Below are 26444 nucleotides of genomic sequence, written 5' to 3' on the forward strand. Positions count from 1 at the left end.
AGACAGCATTGGTTGAACTAGATATCCTTTGAATAAGGGCTTTCAGGATTGTTGATACAGCTCATAGTCTTTCCACACTTCAGTTCTGAGGTCAAGCTTAGTCAAGAATCATTAGAGTGTTAGCCAAAGAACAAGAACCATCAGTTAGAAATCATAATTCAACATAAATTTTTGAAAAATTTGACTCAATAAAAACAAAAATACAGTTTTGACACAAGACACAAAAACCAAGTAAGTAGTTAGTACTAACCTCCCCCAGACTTAAACAACACTGTCCCCAGTGTTATCAAAGAAGGGAAAAGTCAATAAACAAAAATTGTGTTGAAAAATTGAATGAAAAAGTGAACAGATTCTCGGGTTACCCATTGGTGTCGATCGATACCATCAAAGGCAGCATCGATCAACACCTTCGGTGAATGGTGAATTCTGGCCGAATCTCCTTGTAGTTGCAGTTAGTTGTGTGTGTTGTTGGGTCAATCCTTTGATGTTAATTCTGTTAAGAAGCACTCAAACACAAACACAGGTTAATAGCAACATGATAGATAGATGGTTCATAAATCCAAACAACTTTCAAACACAAACTGACTCAAAGCAAGAATAAAAATGACTCAATCCTAAAAAAGGAAAAAGATAAAGAAAAACCATTATCAGAAGCTAAAATGTAACAGAAACATCATCAGCACCATCATCATCATCAGTAGCATTAGCATCCTCATCAGAAACAGGATCAGCAGATGGTGAAGATGGCGAAGGGGACCTGCGCCTAGTACGCCTGGTAGGACGAATGCAGCCACACTGAGAAAGTCGACCCATGCCATTCCAGATGGCACGCAAAGCAGAAACCACATAAGTCTGATGAGCACCTTGGTCCATAGTGGCGGGATCCTGCTGTGGCTCTGGAAACTCAAATGTCGCGGTCCCAGAGGAAGAACCAAACTCAAAACCCCCAGCAGGGTTAGGAGCAGCTGAATCAACAGCAGGAATAGCATCGCCTCGTCGGCGACGAGCAGCAGGTGCAGCAACAGAATCTCTCATGTCAGGCTGAAATGCCAACTGGCGGTAATCCTCACCAATATCTGTCAGTGCAGGACGCGGCATCGAAATCATACGCTCTCCTGTGGTGGAACGAAAACGCCAGAATAAAGGCTTCTTCATCCACTGAGTATGTGCCATGTAACCAACATCCATAACAGGATGCTCAGCAATGATCCAGCAACTCCCGAGATCAATCTGAAAATGCCTGAAGATTGGAGTCAGAAGACTCCCAACATACTCCTTCTTCTTTCCTTTCCCAGTGAAAGGTTTGGTCTTCAAGGTAACCAAGTGATGCGCAAAAACTGCTCCCAAGTTAACTGGCCTATCTAATGCAGGTGTAGGACAAATACCAGCAACCAAGTCTCACAAGCCAGAATACAATAAGATCAACTCTGCCACTCGCATCTTGTTAGGCTCCATCTTACACAGAATTGTGTGCCCAATAGCACGAACAACATACCTCAGGACCGGATGTCGAATGTCTGTCTGTGTAGATGACTTAGAATGATATCTCCCATGTCCAAACAAACTCCAGAAATCTTGGACATCAGGAAACTTTTCAGGAAATGCAACTGCTGTAAAATCTCTCTCAAAGCCATAAATGCCACAAAGGTCTCTAAGTGGTAGCTTATAACGAATATCCCGAATGAAAAAAGAAAGGAACCCCTCCTGTGCATTCGTAACTGCTTCATTCTGATAATAAACTCCCACAGTGGCCATAAACTGACGAACAAGATCAGGATACATATCATACTGCCTAGATGCAATGGTTCCCAATCCTATCCTATCCAACACAGCAAGAACCTCATCCTTAATACCCAACTGGTTCATAGCAACCAAATCAAGTGTCCTAGTGGGGTGAATCTCAACTCCTAACCATCCATTATAGAACAATGTATCATAATCATCCCAATCATCTGACACTGGCCTATTGATGTAATTTGACTCTTCAAATTCCTTCATGATATCATCATTCCAAATTCTATTACATCGAATCTTTCTACCTTCTGACCTTGGCCATGGAGGACGAGCTGGAACTTGTGGAGTAGAAGGAGTGGTCGTCGGTGGCTGAGCATCATTCGCCGGAGCTAATGGAGGCGGACGGCGAGTTTGGCGAGAAATGGTAGCTCCGGCGGTTCTGGTTCGTTGCTTTTTATTGGATGTCGTTGCTTTGAATCGCGAAACTGAGACTTGATCCGGATAGAGGACTCAAAAACGAGTGGGATAGAGCTTTGAATCACTCAAAACGGAGCAGTATCGGAGAAGTTATGAGGATCTGAAGGTGTTCATCGATTTTGAGAGATGAAAAACAACAGAGACAGCTCGGGGTTTTAATCGCGTGTCCCTCGGTTTTAACAGTGTCGATCGATGCTCATTTAAGTGGTATCGATTGATGCTTCTTTTATCGGACCCGGCCCAGTTGCAATTAAAGGCCGAAATCTCGCAATTCAGAAACCCATCAACCTTTCTTATTTTCTGCGATCCAAAATTGGTGCCGACCGATACCCAGATGGTATCGATCGATGCTGATCAATGGTATCTGTAACTTTTTTTTTTAAAAACAATAAAGACTCAAAACCAAAAATTAATATGTTAGTGATCCTAAAAAAACAAAAATTCAAAATAATTAATTCCTACCAGTGTCCCACTCAGCGCTTGTTTTAAGTCATTAGCTTGACTGTGTTGGAGCTCAGGCATCCGGCGGATCTGAACGTGGCTGTTAATGCTTGTGAGAGGAATATCTCATCATCCAAGGTGGTGTATAAGCAGTAGATGAATGAGGTCTACCAAGGACATGAGAAGCAGGACCAGAATGATACTTGGGTATAGTGCATCTTGGCTTCATCTGATGACTCTGGAGTGTGGAGGAGTGAGCCTTCCGTTGAGTAACAGATTTATGACTTGGAGCATCAATTTTGGACAAACTCTGTCGCGGATGTGGAGGAGGGTTCTTACTATTGATGGACAAACTTTTTGTGTTGAGACAGTGTCTGCTAAACGATCATCAGCTTATCCATCTCAAAGTTCTTAGTCAAACCTTCCACATTCAGTGTTATGTGTCCCTTCTGCACATCTATGATGGCACCAGCTGTAGCTAAGAAAGATCTTCCCAAGATGAGAGGATCATTAGGCTCTTTATCATACTTCAGCACCACAAAGTCAGTGGGAATCATGAAGTTTCCAACCTTAACTGGAATATCCTCTAAAACACCTTCAGGAATTCGTCGGGAGCGATCAGCCAAGATAAGAGAAATCTGAGTTGGCTTGAATTCTGTCATCCCAAGTCTTACAGCAACAGAATGTGGCATCAAGTTGATGCTAGAGCCAAGATCACAGAGTGAGTGTGAAAACCTTCCTGCTGAGATTGAGCAATCAAGCACAAAGCTTCCAGGATCTGGTAGCTTCTTAGCAGTCCTACACTGAATTGCTGCACTAACTTTCTCAAAAACTACCACTTCTTGCTTTCTCTCCTTCTTCCTTTGAACAGGCTGGTTCAACAGAGTTGCACTAACATCCTTAGTTAGCAAAGCTCCTTCCTCAGGGCTCAAACCATTGGATACCATTCTCTTTACATAGCGTTTAAGTGGTGGTGAAAGCTTCGCTGCATCAATCAAAGGCATCTCAATCATCACCTTATCCATCATTGCTTTGCATCTAGCTTCTTCCATCTCCTGCTTAGACTTTCTTGGCTTGGGAAAAGGAATCTTAGGTTTGTAAACCCTCTCAACTGCTGGAACCTGAGATTTTGTAACTTGTGGTTCCGTCTGAGATGAGTGTCGACCGACACCCATTTGGTGTCGATCGACACCATCATCTGCAGTCGACAGATTTGTCGATTTCGCACTGTGTTCTGCAAAATCAATTTCATCAACTTCTTCATCTCTCACTGATATAGCATTGCAAGCATGCTTGGGGTTTGACTCAGTTCTCGCAGGAAGATACCCCTCTTGTCGTTTGACAGACCCAGCAGTCTGTGCAACTTGACTCTCCAGCTTCTTAACATGAATATTCAATGCATCTATCTTCCCATTCAGCTCATTGTAGACATTATCAATCTTCCCATTGAATGTCACTGTCAAATTCTCTTGTCCCCGAAGAATCTGCTCAAGCATGGCTTCCATTCTACTCTCAGAAGAAGTCTGTGGAGGCGGAGACTGATAGGATGAGTTCCCATAAGTCCTGGTGAAGTTGCTCCCTTGTTGCTGCTTCTGGTAGTCCGGCTTGGGAATGTAGCCTGAAGAGTTCCCACTGTAAGGCCTACTACCTTGCTGATTTCCAAACCTCTGCCCCTGATTCCCATAGACATAGTTCACCTCTTCTTTCTCATGATTTCCTTGATCAGATTCTGGCTCATATGTCTCAACTTCAGCAGCAAAATGAACAGATTTCTTACCCACAAGGAGATTATGCACAGAATCCAGCTTATCATTAACAGAAGCTAACTGGTGTGAGTCATATCCTCCATGTAATCGCTTCCTTTCAGCATCTGCTCTCTTAGTACTATTGCTAGCAGCTAAGTTCTCAATCAATTATTCAGCATCTTCTGGCATCCTTGTTTTGAAATTCCCATGACTTGCAGCATCTAGAGCCAACTGATACTCCCAGTCACACCCTCTGAAGAAGATACTTAGCAATCGAACTCTTGAGAAACCATGGTGTGGACAGTCCCTTTGGTAAGCCTTGAATCTCACCCAAGCTGCTTTGAAAGCTTCATCTGGTCTTTGCTTGAAGGAAGACAGCTTGATTCTCAACTCATCTGACATTGCATCATCATAGAAGTGGTTGAGGAAGGCCACCTTGACATCACGCCAGCTTGTCAATGATCCAGCAGGCAGCTGTTTCAACCCCTGAGATGCCTCTCCTGCAAGTGAGTAAGGGAAGAGTTTGCAGAAGATGTAGTCCTCAGTCACCCCATTAGCCTTGATGCTAGTCACCGGATCCTCAAAATGCTCAATGTGATCCAAGGGCTTCTCATTGGGCAAAGCAGAGAAAGGTCTCTGCCCAACTAGTTGAAAGTATGCAGGTTTCAACTCAAAATCATTCCTCTGAAAAGGGGGAGGAACAATAGCAGACCGGTTCTCATACACCAGATCAGCCCGATTGTAGTCAGCAATGGTCCTGATCAGATCCCTGTTGTTCTCCTGTCGTCGAACGGGGTTCTGTACGTGGTTGGCAGCTCCACGCACGTCTGCAGGTGGGTGTCGATCGATGCCACCTGGTTGGTGTCGATCGACACCAAGATCTGGATCATCAACGACACCAGCTTGCTGGTTCACAACAGCCTGTTCGTTGACAACAGGTTCAGGAATCACGTTTCCTTCTGCATCAAGCTTTTGGCCCTGCTCATTGCGCAAGTGGCCCTCTTGATCCCTCAAAACACCAGCTTCATCACGCATCAGAATGATCGTATTAACCATCTTCAGAGATTTAGCTGCTTTTCTGTTCTCACGTTCAAGTTTTCCCAACTCTTTGTTTGACAAATTCACAGTAGGACCAGATTCGTTGCTCCTTGTGTGAGGTCTAGGAGGCATGCACCTGAAACACCAAAGAGAAGAAAAACAAAAACGTGTAAGTAGAAAATAAAAAGAAAAGTTTAGACGAAATTTAAAACTCAAATCTAATGGTGGATCAGAGAGTCCCCGGCAACGGCGCCAAAATTTGATAAGCTCAAATTAATCCCTAGAGCTACTCTCTCAAACAAGAGATCACTGCAGTACTTAGGGGTCGAATCCACAGAGACTCAAGATCAAACACAATAGATTGTAAAGTTTTGTAAATTACGCTAAACAAGTTAAATTGAATTAAAATTAAAGCAATGCAAATATTTAAAAGAAAGTGTTGTAAATCCAGAAAATCAAAAGAATTAAGCCTAGGAAATTTCTCAGGAAATTATTAAATATTAAATCAGATAAATTAGTTAAGGTTCAAGCAATAAAGATCAGATCTAGAACTCTAAACTCTTGGTAAATTAAATCAGTTCTCACTGCAAATAATATCTAAATTTAAAACCAGAAAATCCAAATCTCTTTGTAAAATTCCAAGTTAAAAATCAGCTTTAAGAATAGGTTTAGATAAGTTCACAGAATTATTAATTCAAATCTCTTTGTAAGAAACAATTCTGCTCATCAATGGTTTAATCAGGAAAACAATTATATTCTCATATCAATTTATTTCCCTAAGATAACAATTCTAGGTGATCAATCAAGAATTATTATGAAGAACAACCAAGGATGAAGATCATAAAAGATTAAGAACCCTAAAAATCTCAGATCTAATAAATCATAAAAACCCTATGAAAAATCCTAAACCTAACAAGCAAATTACTCAGACATGTTTAATGAAGAACAAATCATAATTCTGAATAACATGCAATAGATATTGAAAAGTAAGAAAGAGTTTAGAAATTCTTCTCTCAATGAAGATCAGATCTCTCCCAAAAAGCTCTCAATATCTCTCTCTCAAAAACTGCTAGAAAATAGCTTAAGGGTTTCTAAAACCTAAAAATAATATATATACATCCTAAAACACGTCCAGGGGCTTATGTTGCAATTATAGAAGACTTTGGGCAAATTTGTAAAACTTCCAAATTTGTTGTTCTCTCGTCGGGAAAACATGAGTGTCGATCGATACCCATGTGGTGTCGATCGATGCTCGTACTCTGATCCAACTCCAACTTGATTTCCTTCGGTAAAGTGCTCCAAAATGATCCAGATTGTTCCATATTGCTCCATTCGTGCCAAATTCCTAAATAACCTGTAAAGACTCAAAAATAACCTAGAAACAAATCAAAAGACTCAAAAAGCACACTTATATCATGGTTAAAAACCGTAAAAACCATGATATATCATTAGCACTCCATTTTTACCAATCTTTTCGTTTAACCCGATAAATTTTTCCTATCCATGAACCCAAACCTTTCTTTCAAACCTTGTTGTGAATTGTTGAGTGAGGCCTTTTTCTATATTGTGCTATAGGTTGTGAAACCTTGAGAGTATTGAGAACGACAAAGAACTGCCTCTTGATTTAGCTAAGTTAGAATTTGAACTAGCTAATAAATTCGGTTTTGAAAGATAGGTGGTTAGCATGTTTATTTGGGTTGGGTTGAGGAATATATAAAAAAAAAAAAAAAGTCCCTAAGGTTAGAATAAATTAGCTCTAAATCTCTAAGTGAAAAAAAAAAAGAGGAAAAGATCTTGCTATAGTCTCCTAGAAAGAAAGAAAAAAATATACATACATATTAGGAGTTTAGCAAAGAAAGAAAAAAAAAAAAGAGAAGAGAGCTAGATGTTTAAAGTTTAAACCTTAGGGAGTAAAAAAAAAGAGTTAAAATCAAGGATGTGGGTAGTTTAATTCTAGAGGGTTTGATAAAATAAAATTAAAAAAAAAAAAAAAAAGGTGAATGAGAAAAGGGTAGATTATCAAGAGTTAAGCTTTGTATGCCCAAATTGTTCTCAATCTTAGATAGTTTTCACAACTGTCTAGCATTCCTTCTTTTGAGAGAAAACCACCCAAAGAATTTGTTTGAAACCACCTTACTAAAAAGCCTTACCCTTGAAATCGATTGAGCTTGATTCACCTTCCATTTTGCAAGAATTCGCCAAACACTTAATTAAATGTGAAAGAGATGTTCTTTACTTTTAGTTGGAGGTTGAACTAGATCGATGCATGGTAAGTATGTTGATTGATCTTAGCACCATTAAACTATCTTTAAGGTCTATAGCTTGAATCCTTCGCTTAGCATAAAAAGGTTATGAGTCCCCGTATATTAAACCGCACCCTCCTACTTCCTTGCTAGAGGACTAGCAACATTTAAGTTTGGGGGTCTGATAACTCTCTAATTTACATATTTTTAGCATCTTTTTTGTCCATATTTTGTATTGTTCATACCCTTAACTTAGCATTTTTAGGTCATTAACTGTAGGAATTCACTTTTATGCCATTTAGGGTGTTGCATTTTTGCATTTGCATATTTTGGATGAAAACAGGTGCTTAAGAACCTAAAATGGGGAAAACAAGGACAAACCCGAGCATGTACCCGAAGGAGCCACCGAGCTGCAAGCACAGTCTGAACCCCAACACGATCGAGGAGGATCCAAGAGCAGGAAGAACAACCCGAAGATCTACCCGAGGAGTAACCCGACCTTATCCTCGTGTACCCCATCGAGTAGACCCTTGGGCAGGACTGGAAATCTAGGTCAAAGGGGTTTCCATATATAAACCCCTCCTCTCCTTCCTCGCAAACAAGCACGCCGCAGACCCTCAAATCAGAGAGCGAGAGCTTCTGAGAGAGAACTGAGCGACTCAAAACTCTTTTCAATTTTTGTTAGGATTTGTTTCATATCTTTTTATCATTTCTTTAGATTTCTATTTTGTATTCTTACTTCTCTACTCTATCATTTATTATATTGCAATTTTTGTTCATATATGCTTTTATGTTTCTTGCTATGATTTCCGAGTAGTGTAGTAAAGTTTCTAGGGATGGGATAGATGATTTTGTGTTCTTGATCGGTCAGGATGTCTTAGTTTGATTGTATATGTTTAATAGATTTCCTTCTAGATTGGTGTTCTTAATGCTGTCAACAAACCGAGAGGGTGAGATTAGATCTAAGGTGTTTTACCACAGAGAGGTGTATATGAGATGCTTGAATCAACAATGCTAGAGGTTTACTCACTTAGCCTAAGAGATTAGATGAGTAAGGGGTTACTGACAATAATGAATTGGATCTTAATACATGATTGGTCATGTTTCTCCAACGAGAGTTGGATAGGGGAGTGATCAAGGTTGATTGTTTCTATCACGAGAGTGTTTTAACAAGATTTTAGAGGTTCATTGTCTAGGAGATATTTGCTTGAGGCATATAAGACATTTGTGCTGGTCAGGAATACTTATGATTCAATTACCCCATCCTTAGAAGCTTGCGTATCTTAATTGCGTGCATTTTTATTCATCACTCGATCCCTTACCCAAACAGGTACACGATCACCTGCTTCGAGTAACCCCTCGAGTTGTTCATTTTTCATTTGCTTACTCGATCACCCCACCTGATCATGTACTCGAATGCTTGCAGCGAGTGCTTAGATCGTGGGATTTTCTTGTTTATATTCTTTTCTTTTGCTATTTTAGGATTGTTAGACAAAACCCTTTATTGCTTGGCTTGACTTGCATTGTTCTGATTGCATCCATCCTGCTAGCATACACAACCATTTGGATTGATAACCCTTTGTACTATAACTGCATAGGGAATTGATACACTGGGTGAAAATCCCGCTTATCACCTCGTAATAGAGTTTTCCTGCTTTCTTCAGCTTCCCCCTGAGGTCTTCCTTGGTGATCCCGAGGTCCAGTACTTTGAGCTCAGCCTTTTTCATCTGGAACGGAATCTGTTTGGCTCTCTCTACCGCCTTAGCATTCACGGACTCTAGCCGGATGTGTTCAGCTACTTTACCTTCCAGCTCGGTCACCCTGAGCTTAAGCCTTGACATTTCAGAGACTGAAGGGTAAGCAAAAGGCTGCTCTTCGTACGAGGCAACGGAGTTGTTAAATTCGATCATCATCTGCAAAAATGAATTATTAGTAAAATATAAAGGGAAACCTTAAAATTAGCTATGTATTTCCATACTCACCTCACCAACTTTATCAGCTAACCCGAAGAAATTCTCGCGGTTAATCTCGGACATGTCCGCAAAAGATGGGATGCGAACTCTAGAACGGACAAAACTTCTCATCAAGTCCGCTTGGGAAGCAAGGGGAGCTGCATTTAATGAACTTGGTTATTCCACTTAAGCTGGAGTAAAGCAGCATATCCTAAAGTATCAAAACTGTTTTTTAAAAGTTCTAATTATTGTGCATGCGCGCGGGGACTATCATAATTAAATATATATTCATTGTTAAATTTAATTTTATTTCAATAACTTTGAACACATCAAAAACTATTTTCTTTGACTAAAAGTGTATCTATTTACTTTATTTTTTTCAACCACACAATAAAATAAAAGGAAACTCCTCGGTTAGTTCTCCAAGCTGGAAGGAAGAGGCTTACAAAAGAAACTTTAGACATAAAAGAACAGGAAGCACAGGCAAGACAATTTGCCTTCGTATTTGACGCACGCGGGATACAAGAGATGGAGAATAATGGGAAGAACTCCAGCGAGTTTAACTCATCGAGCAGGCTGGAGAAGGACGGCCAATCTTCAAAAGACTGCACCATAGTGAGTAAATCAGCACAATCAGTCTTGAAATGTTGACAAGTGATCCTTGCAACACGTATCTGCTCCATGGCCTACAACAACGATTCTAACTCCGAATACAGGGGGAGGAGCTCCATCTTAGACGCTTGGCCCCCAACAACACGCTCCTCTCCAACGCAACACCACCAGCCCAATCCTGAATGCACATTGGTTGCTTTTAGAGAACCATCAATCTGACAACGAGGTGAAGAAACCTGGACATCCGAAAACGGAGATGGAGCTGACATGACCGCCGTAAAAGAGAGCGCCTCTTCCCAGGCTAACTTATCACCCAAAGCCTGAACTATTATATCATTTGTCTCGACCTCTAAACCTTAAAAAATATTTTTATTTATGGCCTTCCATATTGCCTATAAAATCTATGGTAATTAAAGAAGTTGATCAGGATCACTTTGTTGAGAGGCATCCCTCTAGAAAACAAAATCTAAATTCGAGTACACCGACTCATATGGAAAATCCTCTGACGAGACCGGAGTCGGAGATAAATCTAAAACTTCACACGAGCAAGGACATTCAAAGAAAATATGATTAATAGTCTCAACCGCAGAATCATACATTTTACACCAAATATCACATTGGACACTTTGGTAGATTATTTATTTTTATCGAGAGTTTTTACTTATTCAAAATTTTATATTTTTTGTAAAATTTTATTTTATTTTAAATACTTTAAATCCGCACATCAAACAGGTAATAATATATTATATGAAAAAACTTGAAAAAACTTAAACAGCAAACAATGAGGGACGACGGATGGAGTAGTTTTTTTCTGTGAATATTACGATAGAAAAGAGTTCTTAGTTTCCAATAAAAAAGAGTCCAATTTTCCAAATCAAACACAAAAAGTTTACGAATTACAGAAAGCCAAAAAAAAATCAATTAGCTAAAATTGGATTTAGGCGTCATCCAGGGAAGATCATCCCCACCCAAACCATCGGCAATCATCTCTTCAGCTTCCATAGCTGACCGGATTCTCAGCAAAGGCCTCCTCACCGGAAGAACTGGCGATGGCGTCTCCCCGCGTATAATCCTCACAGCCTCTTTCACCCTTTGCCGCTTCTCACAGTCCGGATGCGCACAAACCATCCCAACTATCAACACCCTTTCCATTTCCTCTGCATCAAACTCTTCCCTCAGCATGATGTCAGCACCATCCAGGACTTTCCCCGTCTCCCAGAGGCTCCACATCAGCTCTACGAGCACCGTCCCGTCATCCCCCACCGGCCTACGCCCTGTACACACTTCAAGAATCACCACTCCGAAGCTGTACACGTCGGATTTTTCAGAGGGCACACCTGTGTACACGTATTCAGGTGCCAAGTAACCCATAGTACCTGCTGGGAGTGTAGGGGCTCGTCTAGCTAGCAACGCACTGTGCTCATAAATCTCAGCTAACCCAAAATCACCAAGTTTGGCGTTAAAATCGGTATCAAGCATTATGTTACAGGTCTTGACGTCACGGTGGATGATCTGTCTCTCACATTCTTCGTGTAGATAAGTAAGTGCAGAAGCCACGCCCAGAATGATATTTACCCGCTGCTTCCAAGAGAGGACTATAAACTCTTCTGATGGATCCGATGGGGGTTTCTTATGTAGGAATTCACTTAAACTACCGTTGGGCAAGTACTCAAACACTAGGGCCGTCTCTGTTCCTTCACTGCACCAACCCTGGAACTGAACCAGATTCTTGTGCCGCAAGTAACCAGTCATTGTGGTGAACTCTGTGGTGAAAGGGTTACGGTTGCACTGTGGCCAGTGTTCTCGATCAAAACGCTTCACGGCCACAGATCCAATGGAAGGAATAGAGCCTTTGTACACAGTAGCTGAAGCTCCTTGACCCACGATTGTGTTCTCGTTGAATCCCGATGTCGCCGATTTGATCTCAGCCAAGGACAACCTTCCCGGCATTCGATTAAGCCCCGAATTCGTATCAGCTCCGTCACTAATCCTTTTCTTGCCACAAATCAATGATAGAACAATAAACGCCACGAGAAAAACAATTGCAGCCAAACCAGGTAAAAGACTCCAAAATGGGATCTTTAATCCAACAACTGAAACCCTGTAATCGAAACCTTTACGATGAATCGCATCAGAGCAGACCGACCACTCTTCACCCTCCTCCTCCTCTTCCTGAATCGCATCAGAATGAGACCCAAAGGTCGTAAATTTCCACCGCTCAACGATGTGCAAGGCTGACCCAGGACCCGTAGCAGCATTTGAAGCAGAGAAACCAACGTGCATATACTCCTTTACTTTACCAGAGAGATCAATCTGTGTTGCTAAAACAGGACTCGTAGGCTTAACACGTGAATACCCAACCCAAACCCTAATGAGTTTAAGAGCATCACTATACTCAATCCACGCCATCATCTCTCTCCCACTCTTAAGATCAAACCCTTTTGATAACGCATCAACAGTAGCAACAGAGACGATCGAATTAACATCGATCCCAACGTGGTTATCGTTAATATCGCCGTTACCAGGGTCAAACCGAGTATCAAACTCGACGGCGATGAAGGAAGAATCATCCGGGTTTGGTAGGCCAAAGAAGCCATTAGAGAAGACCAAGGAGTCAGCATTGGATGTGATCAAGAAAGCGAAACCGTCACCAAAAGGGCAAGAAGGTGAAGCGATGATGGAGAAGGAGAAGCGGCAAGAGAAAGAAGCGGTTGTGTTTGTTGAAGGTTCAAGAAACTTTATTGGGTAAACGTAGAGAGCTCGTCCGTAGCCGGAGGGAGATGGGTTTGACGGAGATGTTGTGGCGGAGGGAAAGCAGGGTTGTTGTCGGGTGAGGGAGATTGTACGGTCTCGGAAGTAGGCGTCGCCGTAGAGAGTTAAGTTGTGTAGTGGCTGCGAGAAACGGTGAGAAAATGTGGGAAAATCTTGGGAAAGGAAGAGGATTAGGTGGAGGAAGAAGATAAAAGGAAGAGAGTGATTATTCATCTCGGTTCTCGTGTCATGTGGTTTTTTCTTGGTGATGGTATTTTCTCGGAATCGAACTTTTGTTCAAATGTGACCAATATAATTGTGACAAACTGACAATCAAAACGGAGGAAACAATAAACCCAGAAAAAAACAAAAAAAAAAAACAAAAAAAAAAAACAAAAACACATATCTTAGAATGAACAAAGCTCTCACTATCTTGCAAAGTACCCCCTCTTAGAATCCAAGCTGGGTTTTGGATAAAGCTTGCCTGTGAAACAACTCACAGGGATAAAGCTTAATGCTTCATTTGATAACAATAGAAAACCTCTGTATATCTTTGTTCATCTGACCATACCAAAAGCCAAAACTCAATAATCAGCATCAAGTTAGTATTCACAATCTTCTTTCCTCTTCACATATTCATTTAGATTTAAGTCTCACAATCTCAAATGCATAATAACCAATCCACGAGAAACAACAAATCGAGACCCCATGCCTCGCGTAAAACCAACCTAACCACCCTCTTCTAGTATCTAACTCACAGTCCCCAGTAACACCAGAATACACAGAAGCACCAAGTTATGTGAATATCTGTCATCAGTCTTGACCACATCTTATGGTGGAGTTATGGAAGCAGATATAGCACAGCCAACACGCCACAACAAAGGCTCAAGAAGGTTCTGTTGCATTTTCTCCAAAACTGTTTCTTTCAACTATCCATACGACTAGTATCTTAATATGACAGGCAGTAAGTTCCTCATTAATGTAGCAAAGAATTATAAATCAACATAACTCCCAACTGCTTTGTAACAAAAATGAAGTGTATGAGAAAAGAAGGAAGATAGATTTACAAGCGTAGGATTATACGGCCAAAAATGACATGAGATTGAAGGAAAGCATGGCAGTCTATAAAGATGAATCTGAAAGAAATCGAATCAGATTGAAAATAAAGCTAGAACTAGAATGAAAATGCAGCAAAAGTGAATTATATTTTGAACAACTCAAGTATGGAGAATAAGCTTGTCCGTTAAACCCCCCACAAGGATAAAGATTAATGCTTCTTGGAGAACCATGGAAAAGCTCTCTCTCATGTGACCATATTTTAAAACCAAACTCAAGAATCAGCATCAACGATAGTTTCAGAATCTTCTTTCCTCTTCAAATATTCATTCAAGATTGTAAGCCTTGCAGTCTCAAATGCAAAATAACCGATAGCAGAGAAACAAGCGCTGTGAACAACTCGAGGGCCCATGCCACGAGTAAAACCAACCCAACCTTCCTCTTTTAGTATCTGTCTCACAGTCCCAGCCACACCAGTATACATAGCAGCGCCAAGTTTGTTCACTGCCTCTACATGAATCTGTGTCATCAGCCTAGTCTTGACAACATCTAATGGTGTAGTTATGGAAGCAGATATGGCACCAGCCAATGCGCCACAACAAACACTCTGCAAAGGCTCAAGATGGCTCTGCTGAGTTTTCTCCAAAACCGCAGCCTTCAGGTATTCAAACGACGAATAACTTAGTACACCAGCCGGCAAATTCCTCAACAATGTAGCCGAATAACCGGCGTAAAGCCCCAAGATTCCATCTTTCTCAAGGATCTTAAGCAATACTTGATACGATCTCCCACTAGCTCCAGCTTGCATTCTCTGTGTAATGAGCTCTTTAGGAACCATTATAGCCGAAGAGATAATGTTTCCCATAGCACCAGCAGTAGGCGGGATCAGCACGGTCGGGAAATCCGGGAATTTGGAGAGTAGAGACTTACCAAACTCACAGGTACCGAAGTACACGGCGGAGGAAAACGTAGACCCAACAATCACGGCGGAGACACCACTGTAAAAACCTAAAACACCTTTAGCTTGAAATGTCTTAATTATTGCATCAAATGTGTTGCTATACACCTGAGACGCGCCTTTCGTTTGAAGCTTGGTTTTGATTGTGTCAAGTGGGAGAAGAGCAACGTATGTAAACGCTCCCGCCAGTCCACCGGCTCCTGCACCGATGATGGCACGTTCCCAGACAGAGAGTTGTTTCATGAGTGTTTGGATTTTTGGACTGCTTCGTGATGCTGGTTTGATCCATTTCAGGAATTCTGATCGGGGTTTTGCGTGGATTGGATCCGAGACTGATGTAGATGCAAATAATGGCTCGGATCTTCTGAAACTTGCTCTAAATCTCGGTGATTTGGTTTTGGGTTTAGGGTCTCTGACGGTGGGGCTTTGGACGGAGGTGAGATCGGAGAAATGAGTGAAGAGGGAATTGAAATCGCTTGGAAGAAGGCAGTGATTAAGATTCGGAGATGGGAGACCAAGAGTTTCGGAGAGTCTAGCTTCCATGGCTGATTTGGGGGAAGCTTGAGTTGAGGAAATGAGAACCAAAGATGATGACGATATACCTAAAAGAAAGAGAAACAGCGCCCAGTGTAGTTACGGAAAAGCAAAACGGCATGAAGTGGAAGACGGAGAAAAAAGCTACAAGAAAGGCGTGAAGTTGGCTAATCAGATGTTATCTCAATTAAACAATCAACTACGACCGGATCCGTGCTACAGTGCGTGCGGGGAATGTTCACATAACATAAATTCATAACGGATTGGTACATGTTATATTTTTATTTCAGGGTCAGTAAAATATATATTTTTGTTATGAGTTTGGGCATTGGATAAAATAATAGAAGAAAAAAAGAAAGTGAATGATAATATACTGACTTTTGATAAAATAAAATAAAAAGAAAGAATTTTAATATTTTCATGAATTTGGATAAAATAAAATAATGAATAAATTGTATTAATTTATAAAAGTATATTTTTGAAAATATTGTATAAGTAATTAAGTATGGGATTTTTGAAAAATAATTTAATATAAACAGAAAAAAAAAGTTTCCAGCTAACTTTTCTACATGTTCTGACTCGTTGCAAAATTACATACAAAGGATATATGTATCCACACAAAAAATGTTTCAGAAAATCTATAAATTATGGTTAGCTTCTTAATTGAAAATTGAAATTTTATAAGAAATTATGTTAAGAATCCAAACTAATTAGATATACTTAAAATCTGTATGAGTAAATTGAATTTTTGTCGTTTTCTTGGTTTCATGGTTAGAAAACACTTTTAAATAGCATTTCATGTTGTAAAAAAAAAATAAAGCATTTCATGTAATAATTCCTAGTGTTTACTATCAAAATGATTCCTAGTTTATTGTAAATTTTCTTTTAAACACTGACTCTACATAGAAATTTATGTCTGATTTTTTCTATTTTTGTTATTGGGCTGTATGTAATCTCAACAATTTAGTTTAGTGGGCTCTTTAGTATTGTCTTATAAATAATCTTAATGGACTAAGTTAGGCCTTTTTGTAAAATTATTCTATTTAACATTAAACTAAACAATTTTGTTTTAACTCCCTTCGACAAAATCGAGAAACCCAAATTCTAAACCAACCTTTTCCATTCTTCATCACTTCCCTTCAATTTTGTTATTCCATCCATGTCAACATCGAACATGTCTTCATAACCTACCACAAAATCGAAATCGGGAAAACGCTGTCGCAGTCAAAGGGTTTATATGTACAGATCGGCAATTAATAATTCAACAAATAGTGAACCAATTGCATGTATTTTGGTAAGTTATTTCAGTTTTTAAGTTAAATTTTGCTGTCATTTGGTATATTTCGAATTGATTGTCATGCTCTCAGAATTGTTATTTTGTTTCCGAAAGTAGTGGATAATTTTCGTTCTCAAACAGTGGTATGCTTATATATTTTCTGTCAATTTTGATTTCACCTTTTTCATAAGTTTAGGGTGATTAGAAAAATTTGTACGTTGAAGCAAAAAAAGAAGAAGATTGGTATCAGTATAGTAGGTTGTCCAAAAAAAAAAAAGGTATCAGTATAGTTGCCAATTATTTTAAAAATCTAATACAGTAAAACTTTATTTATGATTGTTTCAATCCATGATTAACTTAAAACCCGGAAAATAAAAAATAGCAAACTAAGTAATAATATATGAACGGTATTGAATTTTTAAATACATCTAACAACATTTTATTCTGTAATAAACCTCTTGCAACACATGCTTATAAAAAAACAATACATAACTTTGGAAATATAAAATTTACATAGATACACCTTTGAAAGAATTGACCTTAGCAAATCGCTGTGTTTGCCTAAAAAAAAAGGCAAACATATGACCATCTTATGCATGTTGTTTTCGCAAGCTAAAAGAATGTTTTCAGCAATGCATATTATTTTTCCAAGCTAAGAGAATGTTTTCAGCAAAAGACCCTCCATAGTGTATACGCTAAACATTCATCTCTTAGGAAAGAAAAAATAGTAATTCAGTAGCATAATGTTAAAAAGTTACAAATTGTTATATGTATAGAATAAACACGAACTCATTAGTACATTGTATCCCTGAGTACAAACTCGATTTTGTTTTTAATCCTATCCTCCATGTCATGATTTTTCATTTAGCCGAAATTAACTACCTCACCAATGACATCTACAAAAACACATTGATTTAGGAACATAATAAATGGATTCTTGAAAAAAAAAAAACTTCAAATAAACTTACATATAAACATATAAGCTAATGAAAACGAATATGATACATACAAAAACTACTAATATAAGCTTATCCCATGGTATCTGATAAAACCATTTCTATAATCTCTCCGGAATAGACATTATATTGCTTCCAAGAATGAATAATTTTCACTTGAATTCTCCAGCCAGTTATGAATGGTTTAATGGACTGCAGATCTTTGATAGCGGCAGCCATTGAAGAAGGCTTGAAAGAATACAGAAAGGATAAAGTATAGAAGGTATGGTGACTGAAGCTTCGATTAGTATCATCGTATTTATAGGGAGTCGTCACGTATTCTCCATTAGGTATGATTTGATAGTATAATTTATGGTATATTCGTGGAATGTGGGATAAAAATCTTAGTAGTTAATTAGGTAAAATATTCTTAACAATGATGATATATTTTCTAGGTACAGTTAAAAAAAAAATAAGACTTTAAATTAGGAATATAGTACATTACTCAAAATGCGGCTTTGAAAGATTTTGGAATAATCTTGAAGATTGATATTAGTACATTACGCTGAAGCAGTTTAGTAAGATATTCTTTTTTTGTTAGGATTTTGATATTAGAAAAATTAATTGATGAGATTGAGGAGGATATCACAATAATTATCGGCTGTTTTAGCGTGATAAGGAACTAAATTTGGGGAAGTATTTATTTTCGGTTTTAGGATGATAAGGAGTCCATTAGTATTGGGTTATTTATTGGGTCATTAACATTGTTATACCCAAGAAATTGTTAAGTCATATTTAAGGTCGGATTATTTTTCTAATTTTGACCCGACCCAAGAAATTGTTAAGTCATGTTTAACCTTGATCTCTTTGTTTTTATGTTGTTGGCATAGGGGCATTTTTGGTTGAAAGGGAAGTTGTACTTCTCTTTTACTATAATAGAGATACGTAAATGGAAATTCACGACAAACTCTTCGCAAAACAACGCCAGAGATTCTCTATATACAGTGTAATTAAATTGCCTGAGAGTGGAACTCAGAATAAGGCTAACTGCTTCCTATGCTTTTAATTGTTTTGGGTTCATGTCTGGAACTGTGATTGAGATAGAGGTGATGTTGCCACGCTTGATCTATCGGTACCGCGAATGTTGTACTTCTCGTACACTCTTTCGCGATTCTCAGACCACCATACCTCTGCCTGTTGCTCCTTGAACCTTCTCCGGCTACAAAAAAAAAACAACCGCATTAGTATTATTATTTTATAATCTCCAAAAAAAAGTATCAAGATAACAAGTGTATCGATTCTAAAATGTTACCTAAACCGCACACGTTTGAGATCTCTTGTTCCATTGCCTAGGGCCAATAGTGTTATATAAACACCAGGTTCGTACTGTTCGATCCACTCTGCCTCAACTTGAGAAGCATTTGAAGCTGATGCTACTGAGCTTCTTGAGTTTCGGCGATTGTCACCATCTTCTGAGAAACCATTACTGATTCGAATACCCTCGCTTACAAGTTCGCTCATGCTTACATCTGTGTTTCTTGGTGACGGGGAATTCCGCCGAAGTCCAGTGATTGCACGTGACGGAAGAGCCAAAGTTGATGCAAGTGAGGTGTCGTTAATCCAATCAGATCGTGATGGACGCTGTCCATTCGCACTAGCAAATTGAAATCCGTTTTGCTCAAACCTGTTCAATAAATTAGCTGTCCGTGCTTCGTAAGCACTCGATGGTAGCAGCGCAGTTATATCCTTGACCTGGAAAGATCAAATAGGAAAGTTTAGGGAGGAAACAGAAAAGGAAAAGAAGAAATCAGGATTTCCGTGGAAGGGGGATGCTGGAAATGACAAGACAACTTAGTGGGAATTATATTTCAAAGATGAATACATCACACAGAGACGGTTTAATATATATATAAAAGAGAATCAAGCCAAAACCTGTGCTGTCAGAGATTTTATAACTTCTTTTGCAGCTTCTGATTTGGCGGATTCCTCTGCTACCAGGTTCATAGCTTCTTGTACTTTCTTCAGACTTCTGAACTTCGAATTCTTGGGCCTCACATCTGTGCCTCAGACGCTCGGCCTGAACAGCATCCCAGATTCATTTTAAAAAGTTAACGAGTTTAGACAGACGTGGAAGAAAAAGATAATGCTCTCAAGGTTTGGAGGTCGAGTTTTACCTGGGCGCGCAATTTGACTACTTCCTGATTCAGAAGTTCATTTGATTTCTTCAAACTCTCAGCTATACTTGTTGAAAAACCAAGACCAGCTGTCAAAGGAATGGGAGTGACTGAACGAGGAGGACTAGATCTTCTTGAAAAAGGTGACACAGATCTGGAGCTTGCTCCAGACGGAGTTACTGCTGGTTTTGGTGGCACGCGACGTAAGTCAGCCACATTGGTGAAAGCATCTTTAAGCTGTAATAGAGGTGTTTGAGAAGTGCGAACAAGAGAAAATGCGTCCGCCTTTTTTCCTTGTCTAGCTGCCCTGCTATCCAGTTGCTTAATCAAATCTATATTTGATGTTATTCCTGATTTAGCCCATCTTATCTCGGCTTTATCCAATCTATCCTTGTTCTCCCCGGAAAGTCGTGGCATAACATTCTTCCTGCTATCAATACTAGATTCTGAAACTTTACTTATTTTAGAGTAACATGAATCGCAGACACGATAGGGCTTGCCTGCATTAGGTGCCAAAGCAGCTTTCAGTGATTTCTTGGAACTGCATGAATGGCAGTGGACAAGTCCACAGTTGTAACAATTGTGTCTCTTTCGTGTGAATCCGAACGCCTGTCTACAAGCTGAACATTGAGATTGCTCAGTACCAGAAACCCATTTATGAAGACATATTGCTGCTGTAAAGTTTGAACCACAGGCAACATTTTTTACGTGTCTCTCTTTCAAAGCATCAACAAGAGTGGGTGCCTTACGGTCCTCAATATCTCCATGACCTAATCTCCCATTCGCACCCTTACCCCATGTAAATACTTCATTTCGAGACGTTAAGACTGCTACATGATAAGCTCCGCATGCTATTTCTTCAACACTATCCTTAGTTAGTTTATCCTCTACTAAGCAAGGAAGCTTCCCATCAGCATTGGGATTGCCTAGTTGACCATAAACAGTACTACCCATCGTGTAAATTTTTCCCGATGTGGTCAAGCCAACTGTTAAACTATGTCCACATGCAACTCTGTGAAAAGAATGGTCAATTAGAGCTGATACACATGTGGGTTTAAGCCGGGACTCTTTATCTCCATGACCAAGACGGCTCTTGTCACCATCACCCCATGTGAACAGCTTTCCTGATGAAATACTTGAACTTGACTGAGTGACAATGACTTCTACTATTGCAGCAGCATGCCATACACCACATGCAACGGCAATAGTCCTCAAACCAGATAAAGATTCAACTTCTCTCGGGTAAAATACAGTTTCCTTGTCACCATGCCCTAAAACACCAAATGTCCCATCTCCAAAAGTAAAAAGCTGTCCAGTTGATGTGATCAAAGCAGTGTGCCACGGTCCACAAGATACGGACGCAATTTGAAGACCTTCAAGAGGACCTGATATTCTCTTTGGTATCCAGTGACTTACATCGGTACCATGGCCAAGAAGTCCAACACAGTGTGTTCCATCACCCCATGTGTAAATCTCTCCTGTCATTGTGACAGCGCACGTATGGAACTCACCGCAGGCAACAAAATCAACACTAGTAGCAGCTAGAGACTCAATAAGCTGAGGACCACTAACATCTTTTCCCATTCCATGGCCAAGACGTCCTCCCGATGCGTCACCCCACGTAAAAACCTCACCTTGCCTAGAGACTAGAGCAGCATGCTTAACACCACATGCTATGTGATGGACATCCAAACAAACATTGGTTTCCAATGGCTTTGGTATCAGAACATCAGACCTTGAACCAACACAAGAAGCATTCCTATCAGCCCCGACTCTGACAACACTATCACATAGCACTTCACCCCATATATAAACATCACCTAGAGCATCACAATCATCTGGAGCAGAACCATGACTTGAGCTGCTTTGAAAACTAGAGACACTAACCCGGAAAACGTCTGATCCAGGTCCTCTTACTAACATATTTGGGCTCTCTGATGCCACATGTGATCTTTCAGAACTGACAGAATTCTCAGTTCTAGAAGTCCTGGGAAAAGTGTTTGAATTGGAGGGCGTCTCAACAATGCTAAAATCTCGAGAAGCACAAACTGAACTGTTGGTAGGACTGCTTAAAGTCAAGTCTCTGCTGTCCTGAAAATGATGAAATGAAACAAAACAAACTTCAGGAAAATCTAAATGAGACTTATCTTGAGAAGAGAGAAATACATTTGCAACATCAATGAAACTGACGCTGTCCGCGTTAGGAATGCTCATTACTTACAGCAATAGAGAGGCCTCCATCACTCCAACCGTCAATTTTAGAGCGGCCAGCTTGACCAGATATCAAAGCTTTTAGGCCAGCTATCCACACTTCTGCCTCAACTTTGTCCTTGCAAATCTGAATATAAGGTAATCTTTTTAACTTCACATATCCAGAGGCAGACAATACATGCTGAAGAGAAAGTAACTGAGGTTTTTTACCAAATCAAGAGTCCGCTTCCTGTTGGAGTATACGAGAGAAAAAGATAAATAATCCTTTTCAGGGCGAAGGTAACGTTGGAAAACAGCCTGATAGCATAAACGTGATCAAAGTCATAACATGCTACTCATAAATTTTGATGCCTTTGTTTGATACTGCATCGAAACAAAAAAAAAGTAGAAATTCAAGAGATATTACAGTTCGTTGTCCTGGAACAATCTTAGATACAGTTGCTAACTTGAGACGTTTTTCTCCACCATTTGAAATCCAGATTAAAGATGTCTCATCCTGCAAATAACATGTCCAAGGTGGTAAGAATAAAAGGCTTATATTTGACCAAACACAAAGATCTGCCATTCCTCAGCCTTAATAGCACCACAAAGAACCTCATGGAAAGATTGCAAGGCTCAGAACAAATTTACAGCAAAACCATTTTGAACCGAAGTGTAATCCCTTTTTAATCTAAAGGACACTCACGTTGGAGAGTCTAAATGGACAAAACTTAGGCTTTCCTTTCCGACCATATTTCAACAGTTGAGCACCTTTCTTCAAAGCAATTAGAGCCTGCAAAACATATGGAAGGGCTTCTGTGAAGATCTTGATGAGACAAAAACTAGTTTGTAACTAAAAGTTCAAAATTACAGGGACACCACTTAGAAGACGAAAATTAAAATTAAAATTTTCCTAAAAAAAAAAACAAAAAAAACAAAAAACAAAAAACAAAATTTGCCAACAAGATTCAAACACATCTAGTGAGACTAGGAGAAATCATCAAAATTATATAAAAAAGAGAGGAAAGAAGAAGAGAGGACCTGTTCGATGTCTCGCTCGATATTACCATAGCTCACAAGATCTGCCATTCCATGAGAGGGGTTTACCAAAATACCAAAACCCTCTCCGATCACACGGTGAAGCAGCACCGGTCATCCTAAGCAAACAAGACTACGTGAAGTCTCCGCCGTTCTAACCATCAAATTCCGCGCTAAACTCCAAAATAATAATAAATAAAAAAACCTCTTCTATATCATAATTCTTGGAAAAAATGTGAAATTTCGAAACCCTAGCTTCTTGAGTTGGGGAAGTTTCCGATGAAAGTGAGGTGTGCTCGGAAATCAAGAGAAAGCGTTCACTGTTTTTAGGTGGTAACGGCTGTGGTGTTCTTGGAAATTGCGGTTTTTTCTTTGGTAATCTTGAGAAATTTCGCCGGAGGATGGAAGAAGAAGATGAAGATCGCCGGAGAGAGGGACCGGAGATGCGAGAGAGAGAGAGAGAGAGAGAGAGAGAGAAAGAGCGCGAGAATGAAAGGCACTACATCAAGCGCCAACGAAACTAGTCTTTGCCGTGGATTTCCAAGTACGGACATAGTCAATGTTGAAAAGTAAAATAGTTACATATCAGTTAATAAATAGGGAAATATAATACTGTTCCTCGTTTATATTTATTTTTCACCTAATTTCTCTATTTTAATTTTATATTATTAATTATCAAAATATACTGTATAAATTTTTTAAGGATATATAAATTAACTAAAAGTGATACAAAGAAGGAAATATAGAGAAAAAGGTTAAGAGTACTTTTATTTATTTATCATTTTTAGCATTATAGTTGTAACCAAGTACCATTTATTTTAATTATGTTCTTAACTATTGCTTCTAATTATCTCTTTCAACTATTTCTACTTCGTCTAATCAATCTGTTTATTAAATGGAAATTTTCCAAAATATTCCCACTTCAGCCGTAGCGGTAGAAAGCTACTTGTCGCACCTGAGGGTAGAGGATGTCACGAAGTGGAGATTAAGAAGAAGAAATGATTAAAGAACTATAAAAATGGAACTCACGATGAGCCTGGATATGAAGTACTAAGTCTCATTATTGTTTTATCTTAAAAAAATTTAAGAGGTGGTAGATCTGTTTCTTTTTCATTCGTGCTAATTAAAGTCTCCTCACTTTCTCATTTTATATAAGAACGTGTGTTAATTTAGAATATACACATATTGAGTTATTATTGTATAAGGTTTATTATAGTGTATTAGTATAGAGAAGTCTCCTTTAGCTTCCTAACTAATTACACTTGTTGTATAGAGTATAAATACTCTTTGTATACTTTCAGATTCATTAATGAGAAATATCTTTTATCCAAAGTTAATATGGTATCAAAGCAAAATAAAATTTCTCATTCCGTGTAACAAACTTTTTTTGAACTCCATTGATGGCGTTTTTGAGCTTCGCTTTCGATCTTCTCTTCAATTCGATCTCTTTCTTCTTCATTTGAACTCCGATCTTTCGTTCCCCCATTGAATCCTCTCGATTTGTTGGAGATTTTTCTTGTTCTTTTTCGATGAGCGCCTCAAATCTTCACATTCTATCCTCTTTTGTTGCGAATCTTGTTGGAATTGTTCTCGTTCTCTGTTCGTCTTTGCTTACCCGAGTCTTAATTGGTTTGATTGGGTTGTTCTCTCTTGATTAGGTTTGGGTTGTTACTTCCTATCGCACGGTCTAATCTCTGATTCGAATCATGCCTCCAGTTGCGAATCAAGCTCCGACGACTATAACAGATCATTATGAGAATCCTTTCTCTCTACACAGCTCAGATCATGCGGGGATGAGTATCGTATCCGATCGTCTCACGTCTGGAGCTGATTTCTACTCTTGGCGAAGGTCAGTTCGAGTTGCTCTTAATGTTCGGAACAAGCTAGGTTTTATAGATGGAACGATCAAGAAACCTCCTGATGATCATCGTGATTTTGGTTCTTGGTCGCGTTGCAATGATATTGTTTCAACTTGGATCATTAACTCTGTTGATAAAAAAATTGGAGCGAGCTTATTGTTTATCTCTACCACAGAAGGTATTTGGAAGAATTTAATGTCTCGTTTTAAACAAGATGATGCTCCGAGGTTATTTGAAATAGAGCAGAAGTTGAATTCGATTCAGCAAGGATCGCTAGATGTTACTTCTTACTATACTCTCTTGGTGACTTTATGGGAAGAGTATAAGAACTATGTAGAGCTGCCAGTGTGTACGTGTGTAAGTGTGAGTGCAATGCAGCTGCTTTGTGGGAGAAACTTCAAGAACGAAGTAGAGTGACTAAGTTCTTGATGGGGCTTAATGAGTCGTATGATTCTACTCGTCGACACATTCTGATGTTGAAGCCGATTCCAAGTATTGAGGAAGCTTTTAATATGGTCACCTCTGATGAACGATAGAAGACTATTAAACCAAAGCCTGCTAACATGATCTTTCAGACCTTGGCTCCCTCGGCTCCCATTCAGGAGAATGCTTCTTATCAAGGACCATATGACAATGTTGCCTATGCTACGGTTCAAAATAACTATCGACCTAAGGGTTCTCGACCTGTATGTACTCATTGTGGTCAAACTGGACATGTAGTGCAGAAATGCTTTAAGTTGCATGGTTATCCACCAGGTTATATACCAGGCTTTAAGAGTACATTTGCTAGCTATCCTGCTTCTCAATGTCCTTCTGCTCCGGTGAATCAGTCTCGAGGACAATCTTCTAATCATCTTCGTCCTCAGACACATGTTGTTGCTAACATCATCACTGAGCAGCCTTCGTCTTATCCACAACAATAAGCTCCATCACAATCGAATGTCAATCTTGATGTTACCACTCTCACTGGTGATCAGATACAGGCTCTTCTTCAGCAACTGAATGCTCAGGTTAAACCTTCAGAGAGTCCAGCTTCATCTTCTCAAGTCTCATCTATCACTGATCATGGTGCTATGGCTATACAATCTTCTTCTGGTAATTCTTTCGCATTTCCTTCTATTTTGCCATCTTCTTCTCTTCGTTTTGAGAACAACCGCCTTACTTTTCAGCATCAATGTTTATCTTCTCTGTCCAAACACATTCCTCATGGTAGTTGGATTATAGACACTGGAGCAACTAGTCATGTTTGCTCTGACTTGACATTTTTTAGTGAAACAGTTACAGTTTCTAGAGTTACAGTCTCATTACCAAATGAGGCTAAGGTAGCTATCACACATTGTGGAACTGTTCAGTTGACAAAAACACTCATCTTGCATAATGTTCTTCATGTCCCATCTTTTAAATTCAATCTCATTTCTATTAGTAGTCTTT

General features: G+C 39.3%; 1 protein-coding gene, 1 long non-coding RNA gene and 3 pseudogenes across 4 annotated transcripts; 2 read left to right on the top strand and 3 right to left on the bottom strand.

Moving 5' to 3' along the window:
• The first annotated feature begins 4683 nt into the window (after positions 1-4683).
• LOC147919406 (small nucleolar RNA R71) lies at positions 4684-4784 on the top strand (annotated as a pseudogene).
• A 6240-nt stretch (positions 4785-11024) lies between these two features.
• LOC104773201 (L-type lectin-domain containing receptor kinase S.6 pseudogene) lies at positions 11025-13290 on the bottom strand (annotated as a pseudogene). Its single transcript, XR_015593312.1, has one exon. The product of XR_015593312.1 is annotated as an L-type lectin-domain containing receptor kinase S.6 pseudogene (transcript).
• Positions 13291-14070: 780 nt separating this feature from the next.
• Positions 14071-15696, bottom strand: LOC104773200 (protein MITOFERRINLIKE 1, chloroplastic). Its single transcript, XM_010497775.3, has one exon. It carries the CDS (start codon positions 15548-15550, stop codon positions 14324-14326), a length of 1227 nt encoding a protein of 408 aa, XP_010496077.1. The 5' UTR covers positions 15551-15696; the 3' UTR covers positions 14071-14323.
• A 1002-nt stretch (positions 15697-16698) lies between these two features.
• On the top strand, positions 16699-18764 carry LOC147919407 (uncharacterized). The gene is made up of 3 exons (XR_015593313.1): positions 16699-16835; positions 17972-18035; positions 18643-18764. It is a non-coding gene; the product is annotated as an uncharacterized LOC147919407 (long non-coding RNA).
• Positions 18648-23712, bottom strand: LOC104773198 (PH, RCC1 and FYVE domains-containing protein 1-like; annotated as a pseudogene). The gene is made up of 9 exons (XR_015593311.1): positions 23158-23712; positions 22823-22909; positions 22544-22633; positions 22348-22434; positions 22148-22264; positions 19927-22017; positions 19685-19829; positions 19065-19504; positions 18648-18971 (listed from the first exon to the last, which is right to left on the bottom strand). The product of XR_015593311.1 is annotated as a PH, RCC1 and FYVE domains-containing protein 1-like (transcript).
• Positions 23713-26444: the final 2732 nt, after the last annotated feature.

Source organism: Camelina sativa, chromosome 20 (assembly GCF_030686135.1).
Source record: "Camelina sativa cultivar CO46 ecotype springtype chromosome 20, ASM3068613v1".
Classification (NCBI taxonomy): Eukaryota; Viridiplantae; Streptophyta; class Magnoliopsida; order Brassicales; family Brassicaceae; genus Camelina; species Camelina sativa.